Here is a 14,426-nt window from a genome sequence, read left to right on the forward strand (position 1 = left end):
TTTTAGCAATGTGGTCTGTAAAATTCAGCTGATCATCAGTCACAACTCCAAGGTTTCTGGCCATGCTGGAAGGTTTTATGGTTGATGCACCTAGCTGGATGGAGAGATTGTGATGGTGTTGGGTTGACTGAAACCACAAGCATGGTTCTTCCTCCAGCAAGAAATGTCTGTTTGAAATGCTGAGATGTGAGCAGCTATATGCATTAACATACAATTAACTATGCATTAACTAAATGACATAACATTTATGTTAGGAAGTGGTTAGCTAAGGAATATCAGCTGTGCTATTTCTGTTTAGTTACTGAAATCCAGTGTGAGAACAGAACAGAGCAGGCTTACAGTTACTACATGGAACAAAGCACGGAAATATGGCAATACAGAAACAGGGTAGTCACACGGTGTCTCAGACTACAAATTACAATTCTGATTCTGCTTATTGATTCCCAGTTTCAATAGCTGTGTGGTTAAAACAAAGTAAAACATTTAGATATCAAACATATTTATTCATACATATTCATACTTCTTTGATTATTTGAATGTTTGTAAAACAGAAATAATGATACTGTGTGGTTGAAAAGACTGTTTATGAAGCGGTTTCATACATAGGTGCATCTAATAAAATTTGAATATTGGGGAAAAGTTTTTTTTTTTGTGTAACTTATTTCAAAAAGTGAAACTTTCATATATTCAAGATTCAATGCATGTAAAGTAAAACATTTCAAAAGTTTTTTTTTTTTGATGATTAGAGCTGATGTTATCACAAATGTTATACTTGGCTTTTACGGCTTCTGATCGCAAGTGTAGCCAAACACTGGAGCTCTTATATTAGCAAGGAAGGTCCTGGCAGATCGCCAGGTCGGGTCCTTGCAGATGGAAAAAAAATAAAAGAAAAGAAAAGTTGCGCACACAGGTCTGATAAGTGGAATCGAAATTTAAATTTGACAAGTATCCGATTCCTGACCTTAATAATCCTATTCTGGATTTTCAATTCCCAACCCTATCGCAGACGATTTTCTGTGTGACCTCATTTGAAGGTCATCTGGCCAGAGGAGAACTGGCCCCCCGACTGAGCCTGGTTTCTCCCAAGGTTTTTTTTCTCCATTCTGTCACAGAGGGAGTTTTGGTTACTTGCCGCTGTCACCTCTGGCTTGCTCAGTTGGGGACACTTAATTTCTAGCGATTATCGTCAATTTGATTTCACAGATACTATTTAAACTAAACTGAGCTAGACAATGACATCTCTGAATTCAATAATGAAATGCCTTTAACTGAAAATTTAATGTTTAATCTTATTATTATACATTACTGACACACTATCTTCCAATTTGATACTGTTAAGTGCTTTGACACAATCTGTATTGTTAAAAGCGCTATATAAATAAAGGTGACTTGACTTGACTAGAATCGCGAACAGAAAGCCACCTCTCAAAAATAGTGCGCACACACACACATTGAGTTCCCCATCGATTAAAATCACAAATAAATAAAATTAGATTTACAAATTCACAAATATTTTTATGTCACAACCACAACTTTGCCTGGCATTTATTTGTGAATCGCGTTCTGTGTATTTTTAGATCGCTACTCGCATTTGTAAAATCGCGTCCTGTGCATTTGTGAATTGTCAAACATTTATTTATTTATTTATTTATTCTTTGGAAGCAGAGCCGTGCGGAAAGTTACAAAAAATGCCTTGCAAAAAGGGGCCTCGCACACTCAACGTGCACGGCCGCCCACTCCACGATGACTTTTCACTGCGCACACCATTGCATTCGTAGGGACGCAGCGAGTATAAACCAGGCTTAAACCAGGCTTTAGACTAGTCCGTGTGTGCATTTACAGTGCATTCTTTCACTCCATGATTTAGTTTATTAAAATACATTTCGAATGATCACAAAATTCAATGGGGGCAGAAAATGTATAAATTTATATAATTTCATATAGTTTATATAAATATCATTTATATATAAATGCCATTTCTTTTCACCAAAAATCAACATGATTTCAAATGTGATATTGATTTTAGGCAAGTTCAATAAACAAAAAGTTAATCAAGAGACTTAAGTTTTAGACACCATATTGCCTGTTTTCGACAACAAAAATAATTCCAAACAAATCCACAGCACTGTTTTGCATCTCTGAGCAACATGATGGTGTTTAGTTCGTTCGTGAATGAATCACCCTTTTCGGTTCAATCGCAATGACTCACTTATTTTTAACAGTGACTTTAATTTCACATTTAAAGTATCTTTTCATTTAAAAAAAAAATAATTGCAAATGTCGTTATTCAACGTGTTATGTTTAAAATATCAAAACATTATCTATGCATTTGTAACTGCAGGTTAAAGTATCCCATGTCCCTCTGAGCTGCATTAAACAGTGTGACATCTAAAGGCCACTTCAGATGCATCTTCTGTATTTTCTCTGTATTGCAAAGATGAATTTTGTTGAGATATAATTTGCTTGGTAAAAGTCCAAATGTCTCATTATTCTAATTGGCAAATTATATCCAAAAATATTACTCAAAAAGATGATGCACACTTTAAGAAAAAATGGCTTTATAAATGTAAAAATGCTCATAAAAGGTGAAAATCAATTTAATCAGGTGAAAATCAGTTTTTTAGACAAATAACAGAATTTTGTAGTTAATTCGGTATTGGACTGGCAACGTAAAATTGGTGTGATATGGTCTCGTTTGTGGCTACAGTGCTGTGTTCGATACATCGATACGACAATGTATCGTCACAGAGATTTGACGATACGAGTATCGATACAGCTGTCTCTGTGTTGATATTGTGGAACATGCACAGAATACAAAAACACAGTTTAAAATGGAGTAGAAAAGTGCGAGGTTTCAAAAAAATAATGAATAGAGCATAATATATAGGCTACAACAAGGTTTAATCTGGCTGCAGAGGAACACAACTGGGGTTGCCTGATATAAAGAGACGTAATCCCTGAAACAGAGCTTCCCACTTGTGCAATATGGAAATATCTGCTAAATGTGCTACTTATCTTTGTCAAGCTGGCAACCATGCGTATGCGCACTCTCTCCACTGTGGATAAACGTGCTTTCTGAAAACACTGGTTAGCTTGCAGTTTAGCGATCTCCACTTCAATATTCTATTCTCAGAAAAGTGTAATTCATCAAGTGTTCATTTATGAGAGATTTTTTTAAATATTAATATGAGTACATTAGTGGTTCTAATAAATTAATATTGTACATTATTATTTATGGGCTAAAAAACAAGATGCAAACAATCAGAATATTGTCCATGGTGGGGAGTGCCCATTGTAAACATGAAACATATGCCATTACCTATATTGTACTGTGGTACAGTTATGGAGGCCCTTAATGCAGAGGTCAACTGTCTGCTCTGCCTATAGTTAGCAATGGCCCTATAGTATGCAGTGCTTAATAAACAGCTGTTTTACTAAATTCTGCTGAGGTGAAATTCAGTGCAATCCTGTATCGTGATACGTATCGTGGCCTCTGTATTGGGATACATATTGTATTGTGACTTTGCTGGTGATACACAGCCCTAGTGGCTACTCGTGAGTAGATGGGCAGCCACATTTTGGACCTTTTGAAGGCGAGAGATGGAAGAGAGAGGTAACCCAGCATACAAAAAATTACAATAGTTGAGCCATGTAGAGATAAAAGCCCGAATAACAGTTGCAAAACTTTTCCTGCTTAAGAAAGTTTTGACTTTGGATAACCGACTATTATGATAAAAACTAGTTCTAACTATTGTATGAATTTTTTTATCTAATTTGAGACTATTATCTTGGTGAAATCCAAAATCATTGACCTCTGATGTAAGATATGGAGTAAGTGTGCCAAGGTCAATAGAGTTTCCACCTGAATGCTCTTTTGGCCCAAATTGAATAATTTGGTTTTATCGTCATTAAGCAACATGAAGTTATTTGTGATCCACACTTTGAGTTTGTGCAGACAGGCTTCCAATCTTTTGTATGCTAAGTTATCCTTACATTTTATGAGTATGTAGAGTTGTTTGTCATCTGCATAACAGTGGTACAACACCCCAAATTTACTCATAATAGATCCAGAAAAAAATTATTTGATCCCCTGCTGATTTTGTATGTTTGCCCACTGACAAAGAAATGATCAGTCTATAATTTTAATGGTAGGTTTATTTGAACAGTGAGAGACAGAATAACAACAAAAAAATCCAGAAAAATGCATTTAAAAAAAGTTATGAATTGATTTGCATTTTAATGAGTCAAATAAGTATTTGACCCCTTCGCAAAACATGACTTAGTACTTGGTGGCAAAACCCTTGTTGGCAATCACAGAGGTCAGACGTTTCTTGTAGTTGGCCACCAGGTTTGCACACATCTCAGGAGGGATTTTGTCCCACTCCTCTTTGCAGATCCTCTCCAAGTCATTAAGGTTTTGAGGCTGACGTTTGGCAACTCGAACCTTCAGCTCCCTCCACAGATTTTCTATGGGATTAAGGTCTGGAGACTGGCTAGGCCACTCCAGGACTTTAATGTGCTTCTTCTTGAGCCACTCCTTTGTTGCCTTGGCCATGTGTTTTGGGTCATTGTCATGCTGGAATACCCATCCACGACCCATTTTCAATGCCCTGGTTGGCTTCAATGCCCTGGTCCTGACGGTACATGGCCCCGTCCATCGTCCCTTTGATGCGGTGATACAGTTGTCCTCTTCCCTTAGCAGAAAAACACCCCAAAGCATAATGTTTCCACCTCCATGATTGACAGTGGGGATGGTGTTCTTGGGGTCATAGGCAGCATTCCTCCTCCAAACACGGCGAGTTGAGTTGAAGCCAAAGAGCTCAATTTTGGTCTCATCTGACCACAACACTTTCACCCAGTTCTCCTCTGAATCATTGGCTAATTTCAGACGGGCCTGTACATGTGCTTTCTTGAGCAGGGGGACCTTGCGGGCGCTGCAGGATTTCAGTCCTTCACGGTGTAGTGTGTTACCAATTGTTTTCTTGGTGATTATGGTCCCAGCTGCCTTGAGATCATTGACAAGATCCTCCCGTGTAGTTCTGGGCTGATTCCTCACCGTTCTCATGATCATTGAAACTCCACGAGGTGAGATCTTGCATGGAGCCCCAGACCGAGGGAGATTGACAGTTATTTTGTATTTCTTCCATTTGCTAATAATCGCACCAACTGTTGTCACCTTCTCACCAAGCTGCTTGGCAATGGTCTTGTAGCCCATTCCAGCCTTGTGTAGGTCTACAATCTTGTCCCTGAGATCCTTGGACAGCTCTTTGGTCTTGGCCATGTGGAGAGTGGAATCTGATTGATTGATTGCTTCTGTAGACAGATGTCTTTTATACAGGTAACAAACTGAGATTAAGAGCACTCCCTTTAAGAGAGTGCTCCTAATCTCAGCTCATTACCTGTATAAAAGACACCTGGGAGCCAGAGATATTGTTGACTGATAGGGGATCAAATACCTATTTCACTGATTAAAATGCAAATCAATTTATAACTTTTTTGAAATGCGTTTTTCAGGATTTTTTGTTGTTGTTACCTACCATTAAAATTATAGACTGATAATTTCTTTGTCAGTGGGCAAATGTACAAAATCAGCAGGCGATCAAATAATTTTTTCCCCACTGTAGCATATACAGTGAAAATAACAATGGTGCTAGAATCGGTCCTTGGGGTACCCCACAAGTAAGTTGCATCATAGAGGATGAATGGGGACCTAAACTAACAGAAAAACTTCTATTTGACAGGAAAGATTGAAAAGATTGTTCAAGCTGGGATAAAAGAATCCTGTGGTCCACAATGTCAAAAGCTGAACTCAAATCTAACAGCACTAATGTCACGGTATCACCAGCATCTGGTCATTAAAATACCATAAAAATCTTTTAACAGCACAGACTCAGTACTATGCAGGGTTTTAAAGCCGGACTGAAAAATGTCAGAGATGGAATTAATTTGCAGGTAGGATTGCAACTGTATAAAAACTCATAGAACTCATAATATTTTTTAAAGTTGGAGTGAAACCCAAAAGACTTTGACATGGAATGATAGATATCAATAAGTTTTTGGCAATCATAGACAAACAACGAATGACTGCATAAAAACAGTAAAGTCTATGAAAACATAACGAGTAACACAGACAGTGGACGGCACGCCAAACACACTGGCGCCATCTTGTGGGTCTTTCTGCCTTTAGTTTTGTCTTCAGCAAGTCAAATGCATGCTCAATTGGGTTGAGATCAGGAGATTGACTTGGCCATTGCAGAATAATCCGCTTTTTACATTAAAAAAATTCCTGAGTTGCTTTTGCTGTATGTTTTGGGTCATTGTCCATTTGTACTATGAAGCGCCGTCCCATCAACTTTGCTGCATTTGGCTGAATCTGGGCAGACAGTATATCAGTATACCCATGCCATCACACTGCCTCCACCGTGTTTCACAGATGATTTTGTATACCTTGGATCATGAGCTGTTCCAAGCCTTCTCCATACTTTTTTCTTCCTGTCATTCTAAGTCCAAAGAATGCTTTTGCAGAAGTGATATGGCTTTTTTCAGATGTTTTTTGGCAAAGTCTAATCAGGACTTGTTTAAACCTTGTGGTGAAACCTCTGTATTTGCTCTCGTGAAGTCTTCTCTTGATTGTAGACTTTCACTGTGAAACGCCTACCTCCTGGAGAGTGTTCTTCTCTTGGCTGGATGTTGTGAAAAGGTTTTTCTTTACCAAGATTCAAGAGATTCAAGAGTTTTTATTTGTCACATACACAATTATACAGGGTATAACCAGCAGTGAAATGTAGGTCAGGTCCGCTCCAAGGACAGTGCAATTATATAGAATACAAATATTAAGAAGGAGAAAAGTACAAAACATAAAATAAAAGAATAAAATAAAAGATAAGATAAGATAAAAAATATAAATATAAATGTGCAGGTCAGTATGTTGTTGACTTAAATAGTAATAAGAGGAATGTGCAAAAATAATGTGCAAAAAGTTGTACAGGGTATTTGAATAGCAGCAATATGAGGTAGAGAAAAATTATGAATAGCTTATTGATATATGATATTTACATGGAGAAAAATTATGAATAACTTATTGATATGGTGATATTACATGGAGTCAAGTGATGTTATGACAGAGTTAGAGTTTAGGAGCCTGATGGCCTGGGGGAAGAAGCTCCTCCTAAGTCTCTCAGTTTTTGCCATCAGGCTACGGAAGCGCTTACCAGATGGAAGCAAAGGGAATAGTCGGTTAGCAGGGTGATTTGAGTCCTTGAAGATTTTAACAGCTCTATTTTTGCAGCGTTTGAGGTAGATGTCCTGCAGAGAGGGGAGAGCAGACCCTGAGATGCGCTCAGCTAAGCGCACAACTCTCTGTAGTGCTTTGCAGTCCTGATTGGAGCTGTTTCCATACCACACTGAGATGCACTAAGTCAATACACTTTCTATGGTCCCTGAATAGAAAGTTTTCAGGATTGCTGGTGAGACCCTGAATTTCCTCAGCTGACGCAGATGGTACAGTCTTTGCCTGGCTTTCTTAACCTGTGTTTGGATGTGTGTAGTCCAAGTCAGGTTCTCGGAGATGTTTACACCGAGGTACTTGAAGCTACTCACCCTCTCCACAGGGGTCCCACTGATCATAAGAGGAGTGTAGGGCTGCTGCTGTCTCTTCCTAAAGTCCATGATCAGCTCTTTAGTTTTGCTCACATTCAGAGAGAGACAGTTGTCCTGGCACCATGATGTGAGTCTCTCTACCTCATCCAAGTATGCGGTCTCATCGTTGTTGGAGATGAGGCCCAGAACCACAGTATCATCAGCGAATTTGACAATAGATGTGGAGCTGTGAGAGGACACGCAGTCATGCGTGTAGAGAGAGTAGAGCAGGGGACTCAGGACACAGCCCTGTGGGGCTCCTATGTTCAGAGTGATGGAGTTTGAGGTGAACTGGCCAACTTTCACCACTTGAGGTCTGCCAGTGAGGAAGTCTTGAATCCAGTCACAGAGTGAGGAGTTTAGGCCGAGGTCTGTGAGTTTAGATGCCAGCTTGATGGGCACTATAGTGTTGAAAGCTGAGCTATAGTCAATGAATAGCAGCCTTACATAATTCCCATTGTTGCTGTCCATGTGTGTGAGGGAAGAGTGGAGAACGTGAGAAATGGCATCGTCCGTGGATCTGTTTGGGCGATAGGCAAACTGAAGAGGGTCCAAAGTATCAGGGATGGAGGAGCAGATGTGGCTCTTTACAAGTCTCTCAAAAACCTTCATGACTATAGATGTGAGGGCAACTGGGCGATAGTCATTCAGGCAAGAGGGTTTATTGTTCTTTGGCACAGGGATAATAATGGATTTTTTGAATGAAGTGGGAACCACGGAGGTAGCAAGGGACTCATTAAAGATGGAAGTGAACAAACCAGCGAGCTGATTGGCGCAGGACCTCAGAACACGGCCGGTTATCCCATCAGGTCCGGCTGCTTTCCTGACGTTCACTCTCTTTAGCGCCCTCCGAACCTCATCCTCCGACACGGTGATTACAGGATCGTCGCTTCTCTGCCTGCTGCTTCCCTGGTCGGCAGAAACGCGCCGCCACCGTTGCCATCGAAGCGGTCGTAGAAGATGTTTAACTCGTCGGCCAGCAACGGATCTGCTCTCACCTCCGCGGAGGATTTGTTTCCGAAGTCACAGATTTGTCCTCAGTCCCTGCCACATCCGTCGAGAGTCATTGAGCTGGAAATGAGACTCAATTCTCTCTCTGTATCTGTGTTTAGCGGCTCTTACTGCGCGTCGGAGAGCATAGCACGATGCTTTGTACTCGCTCGTATTCCCAGACAGAAGAGCCTCATTGTAAGCGGCAGTGCGTGTGTTAACCGCGGCACGGATTGTTCTGTCCACCCACGGTTTCTGATTGGAGAATGTCCTTATCGTTATTGTTTCTGTAGCTTGCTCGGTTAGCGTGTTTACAAAACTTAATGCTACATCCGTGAACTCGCTGACGTCAGAAGAACTCGCCCGGAACATGTCCCAGTTGACGTCATCAAGCGCCGCCTGCAGCATAGTCTCTGAGTGGGAGGACCAGCGCGTCACTACTCTCTGCACCGGAGGTTCCTGAACGAGCCTTTGTTTGTATCCCGGTGTTAGAAAAATGGCGGCATGGTCCGATTTGCCAAAAGCCGGTAGTGAGCGGGCTTTGTAGGCATCCTTGAACAGAGTGTAGCAATGATCCAGTGTGTTTGGTCCTCTAGTTGGACAGGATACATGTTGATGGAAGTTCGGCATGACCTGCCTGAGGTTGGCTTTGTTAAAGTCCCCCGCGATGATAAAGGCAGCGTCAGGATGTTTGTTAATGTAGCCGCTGAGCACATCGTGAAGTTTAGACAAAGCCAAGCCGGTGTCCGTCTGTGGTGGAATGTACACAGCAGTAACAATGATCGATGAGAACTCCCGGGGCAGATAAAATGGGCGGCAAATAATGGAAAGATGTTCCAGATGAGGCGAGCAGGAACGTGACAGAATGGAGATATTCCTGGGATCACACCATTTCTTGTTGATCATGAAACACACTCCTCCACCCCTGGATTTACCGGCCTCTGCTGTTCTGTCCGTCCGAAAGACAGAGAAGTTATCACTCGGCATTACAGCAGTGTCCGGGACCGAGGACGAAAGCCACGTTTCTGACAAACAAAGGATGTTACAGTCCCTTATGTCCCGTTGTAAACTAATCCTGGCTCTAAGATCGTCCATCTTATTCTCCAAGGATTGGACATTAGCGAGGAGAATGCTTGGAAGAAGAGGACTGTGAGCCCTTTTCCTGAGTCTGACTCGAATTCCAGCGCGCTTTCTGCGGTGTTTCTTGATCCGTCGCCTCGGGGGTTATTGTTCGTCTCCGCGTTCCGAAGAATCTCCAGAGGCCATGCAGGATTCGTGGATAAAGTGTCCTGAAGCAGGTTGGTGTAGCGGTTTCCAATGTCCAAAAGTGTTTCTATGTTGTAGGTGATCAGTGCCGACGTGAAATGTGTAAAAAGAGAAAGTAAAAGTAAGTAAAAAAGAAAGTTAAAGCAAAATCTCAGCGGAGCGACCCGAACGGCGTCTGAACACAGCGGCGCCATCTTGATCATCCATGTAGGGGATTCCCTGATCATCCACCACTGTTGTCATCTGTGGACGCCCAGGCCTTTTCATGTTGCTGAGCTGACCAGTGCGTTCTTTTTTTCTCAGAATGTACCAAACTGTTGATTTGGCCACTCCGAAGGTTCCTGCTATCTTTCTGATGGTTTTTTGTTGTTGTTTTTTTTTTTTTGATGCCTAACAATTATTTGTTTCACCCGCATGGAGAGCTCCTTTGAGTGCATGATGTGGGTTCACAGCAACAGCTTCCAAATGTAAATGGCACACTTAGAATAAACTTCAGACCTTTTACCTGCTTAATTGATGTAGAAATAACGAAGGACATCTGTCAATGAAATGGCTTTTGAGTCAACTGTCCAATTACCTACTGTCCCTTGAAAAAGGGAGGATGTACATATTAAATATATTTAATACTATATATATATATATATATATATATATATACATGCATGCATACATGCATACACACACACACATACACACACATATATATTATATATATATATATATACACACATACCTAACAGTATACAGAAAAAAAATAAATAATATATATATATATATATATATACTGTATATATATATATATATATATACTGTATATGTGTGTGTGTAGTAAAAATTTACTTAATTCATTATGTGGTTGTTTAATATATATGTTTTTAGACAATACAATAGCATTTTTTTTTTCTTTATTAATATAAAACCAATACGTTTTCACAATTTAATATGACCATCTCAAACTTTTGTGGTCAGTTATTGTTTTTTGTTTTTTTAAACTATTTAATATTTATTGTATGTAGACGAAGATAGAAAGGGAGGAAATGAGAGAGTGATAAAGAGAGATAAAGAAAGAAAGTATGTTCTGGAAGGACATTTATAATGCAGGGAGTCCCCCACACAGCTCTGTCAGCACAGTCTGTTACGATGTGTGGCAAAAAAGTAATCTACCTTTATATAACACACACACTTATGCACATTATGATAAAGCTTGTGTACAATCAGCTGCTTTTATTAAAAGTGTCTGAGTGCTCTATTAAGGGCAAATGCCTTCCTGTTTAATATCTTATAATGTCCTCTTTGAGATGATGAATTTTTTCAGTGTAGCTTTGTGTTGATGACAACTTAAACTTACGCTGAGAGTAACTCATCAAAACTGAATAGAGACAAATGACCAATCAGTCAAATGTCAGATATTAAGTCTAACTGACCCTATGTGTTCCTGTAAGTAAATCACTCACATATGACTACATTTTGATTCATGGCGACATAATAATGTCTATCGTTAGACATTGGTTAACAATTTGGTAGATTTCACTCGCCAGTGTTTGAGTTGGAGGCTAAGAATAAGTTTATAACAGAGTTTTTTTCGCCTACACTTGAACATTTACTGAAGTCCTCAGAGTTTGAATTTCCATCATTAAAACACACTATTCTCATTCATATCAATCAATATCATAGCGTATTTGATGAAACAAAAAGTGTAGCATTTAGCATCGACTCACTGTAGCTTTGAGACAACTTTCCTATCAAAATTAGTTTATTAGTTAATTTGTAATTATTCAGCCTTTCAGAACAAGCAGAAGCCACTGCTGGTTCCTTAAGTGTTTTAAATAATTTAAATTGGTTTTAAATAAGTTAAATTACAAAATCTTATAAAGCCTAAAGGAAAACTCCAAACTTCATGAAACCTGCTAAGCACATGCGACAGGTGATTCTAAATAATTCTAAATAAGCATGCAAAGTTTTAATGGGATCGGACCACAGCACAAAAGGTGAAATAAGGCAACTTGCAGTAAGACTTTTGAGTTCTCTCAACAATAGATTTTTAGTTCTTCTCAGTAAAGATACTTTGTTTAGCCAATGTAAAGTTGTTTGTTCGTGCAATGCTAATTGTCTTATTTTGCTGATAGAAAAATTCTTGCCATAGCAATTACTGTCATTGAGGTAATTTATTATTTCCTGTTTTCTGGATAAAAAAAAGAATGTGTAAAAAGTCACCTCATTATCAATTTAGTTTATTTACAAATGATACACAGTGAATTGTTATAGAAACATTAATGGATAACTTAGTCTAATATGTAGACAACATTGTCTTCGTTTGTGAAACATCTTACAAGACTAAGATATCCAGGAAATAGATATGTGGTTGAACATACTCTGGGCCTCAAATAGACACAAAAAAACTTAAAGAACAGTGGCAATCAATAAATGTTAAAAAGATGAGCTCTTTACATCACAGTACAAGAAATAACTAACAATAATGACAAAAAAACAACAAAAAACTTTAAATGAAGAAAATGGCATAATTATGTAACTGCATAATTTATTCATGCTGCAATGCATGCTGGGAACTCACAATGCCTTAACATTTCAACAATATGAAATTCTTTGTTCGGACAACTGTGTTTGACTAGTTGGAATAACATTTGGGGTAATTTTGTTGTTCAATCTGAGGTCACAGGAAAAAAATCATGGAGCTTGGCCATTTGGTGGCGCTATAAGAGGGAAAAAATGTAAAAATGGCTATAACTGCGCAACCGTTTGTCCTATCAACATGAAAATCGGTGTGCACGGTCTTGGTCCAAAGTGCCACACGTGTCTACAATTTGCGTATCTCAAAAAACATGGCTGCCATTGGCCGACAAAGTTTGAGCACCTGTTAGACAAGGTTAACGGAGGCCGATCGTTTTCAGAATTCTACTAATTATAATTAATAATTATACTTTTAATTTGCTAATAAATGTATAAACTATCCATCATACAACAGAACGCATGTAATAGTTTGTGTACAACAGGTTTTTCAGCAAAGTTTTCATCATTTAAAAATATTTAATGCAAAAAAAATAATAATAATTTGAAATTAAGTCATGCAACTCAAGTCTACAACCCTGCCAAGTATTTACCACAATATGAGTAATTTAATTTAAAAAACACTGTAAGCATAGACATCACAAAATAGTAATTCTGCCAGAAATTTGTCTTATCTCTCAAGATGTTACTAATTGAAATTAAAGCCATACCCTATATTTATCAACTTTAAGTGACTGCTGATTAAATGTGAAGAATATTAAACTTGCATCAGACTGCATGACAACTGGCTATATTCACCTGAAAGTCTTCAGCAAGGAAAAACAATGTACTGAATGTTGACATCTGCGCAACAAATGATTCAGTGTTCTAAGATTTCATACCCAAGTCTTTGGAGACCTGCTTTACTGTTGTTCACTGGTTCTCATTTTCTTTTACTAGGTGGCAGCAATAAACCCTAACCACCCACTGGCTCAGATGCCCCTGCCTCCCTCCATGAAGAACTGCATTCAGCTGGCTGCCTGTGAGGCCAATGAACTCCTGCCCATGAACCCTGACCTCCCTGCTGACCTTTTCACCTCCTGTCTTACTACACCAATCAAAATTGCCCTACGCTGGTGAGATATGCTGATTACACATGCATTCATCTGCATTTACTCATATAATGTACATACAACCCAGATTAATAGTGAGCTACTCAAACCAGGTATTTTGATCAGAATAGCCCTTATTCTCTGGCTCGTTTTATTTACGCACTTTTTTGACCCATGTGCTCTCTCTCTATATATATATGTGTGTGTCAATAAAGGATCATGTGCAGTTAGCAGGTCATTATTGCAAATTAGACACCATGGAGGGATCTTGTATTACCCTGAAGGGGTTTATTTTGAGGTATTGACTTGAGGATTTTCAGGTAAGACTCCTTAAATAAATAAATGGTATGTTAATGGTGTCATGGAATGCTTTTTTTATTTTATTTATCTATTTTTTATTTTATTTTACTGTGTCTCCTGATGAACACTTTTAATTTTAGTATTAGTAATTTTAGTCTTTTTTCTCCATCAAAGACAGTCGTTACAAGTTACAAATGCAATGTTAAAAAATATGAAGTAAAAATCACGTTTTGCGCATCAATATGCCCTTTAATAAATCACAGAAAATTGCGAGCTAAAATGCAAACGAGTCCTACAACAATGAAAGGTTGCCTGTCATATTTCAAAATGTTGCACTCAATTTCACATATTTTAGTCTGGCATTATTGTTTGGGAAAAGTTCAACAAGTGAATGTGTACAAGTTTATGTCACAGTAACACTAATATAAGTAAAAATAAATGACTCATCAGAATGAGATTCTCCGTTGGATTAAGCCGCTTCGCGTTCTTTTTCTGAGGTAAATTTAAGGCTTATTCCTCACAGCGCATCTTCTTCCAAAAATGAACAGTAGCCAAGATGAACTTGATGAATCTTTCTTTGTTTACAGAGGTGTGATGTGAGTGTTTACATGTTCG

At 38.8% G+C, this 14,426-nt stretch overlaps 1 protein-coding gene across 1 annotated transcript in view; it reads left to right on the forward strand.

Moving 5' to 3' along the window:
• The window catches only part of LOC306844463 (regulatory-associated protein of mTOR), a 285,322-nt gene that overhangs the window by 150,123 nt on the left and 120,773 nt on the right, over positions 1 to 14,426 (forward strand). The window contains exon 7 of the mRNA XM_079376622.1: positions 13,360 to 13,535. Within this exon, the coding sequence (XP_079232748.1) occupies positions 13,360 to 13,535 (176 nt within the window). The remainder of the gene's footprint in view (positions 1 to 13,359; positions 13,536 to 14,426) is intronic.

Source organism: Barbus barbus, assembly GCF_936440315.1.
Source record: "Barbus barbus genome assembly, chromosome: 25".
Taxonomy (NCBI): domain Eukaryota; kingdom Metazoa; phylum Chordata; class Actinopteri; order Cypriniformes; family Cyprinidae; genus Barbus; species Barbus barbus.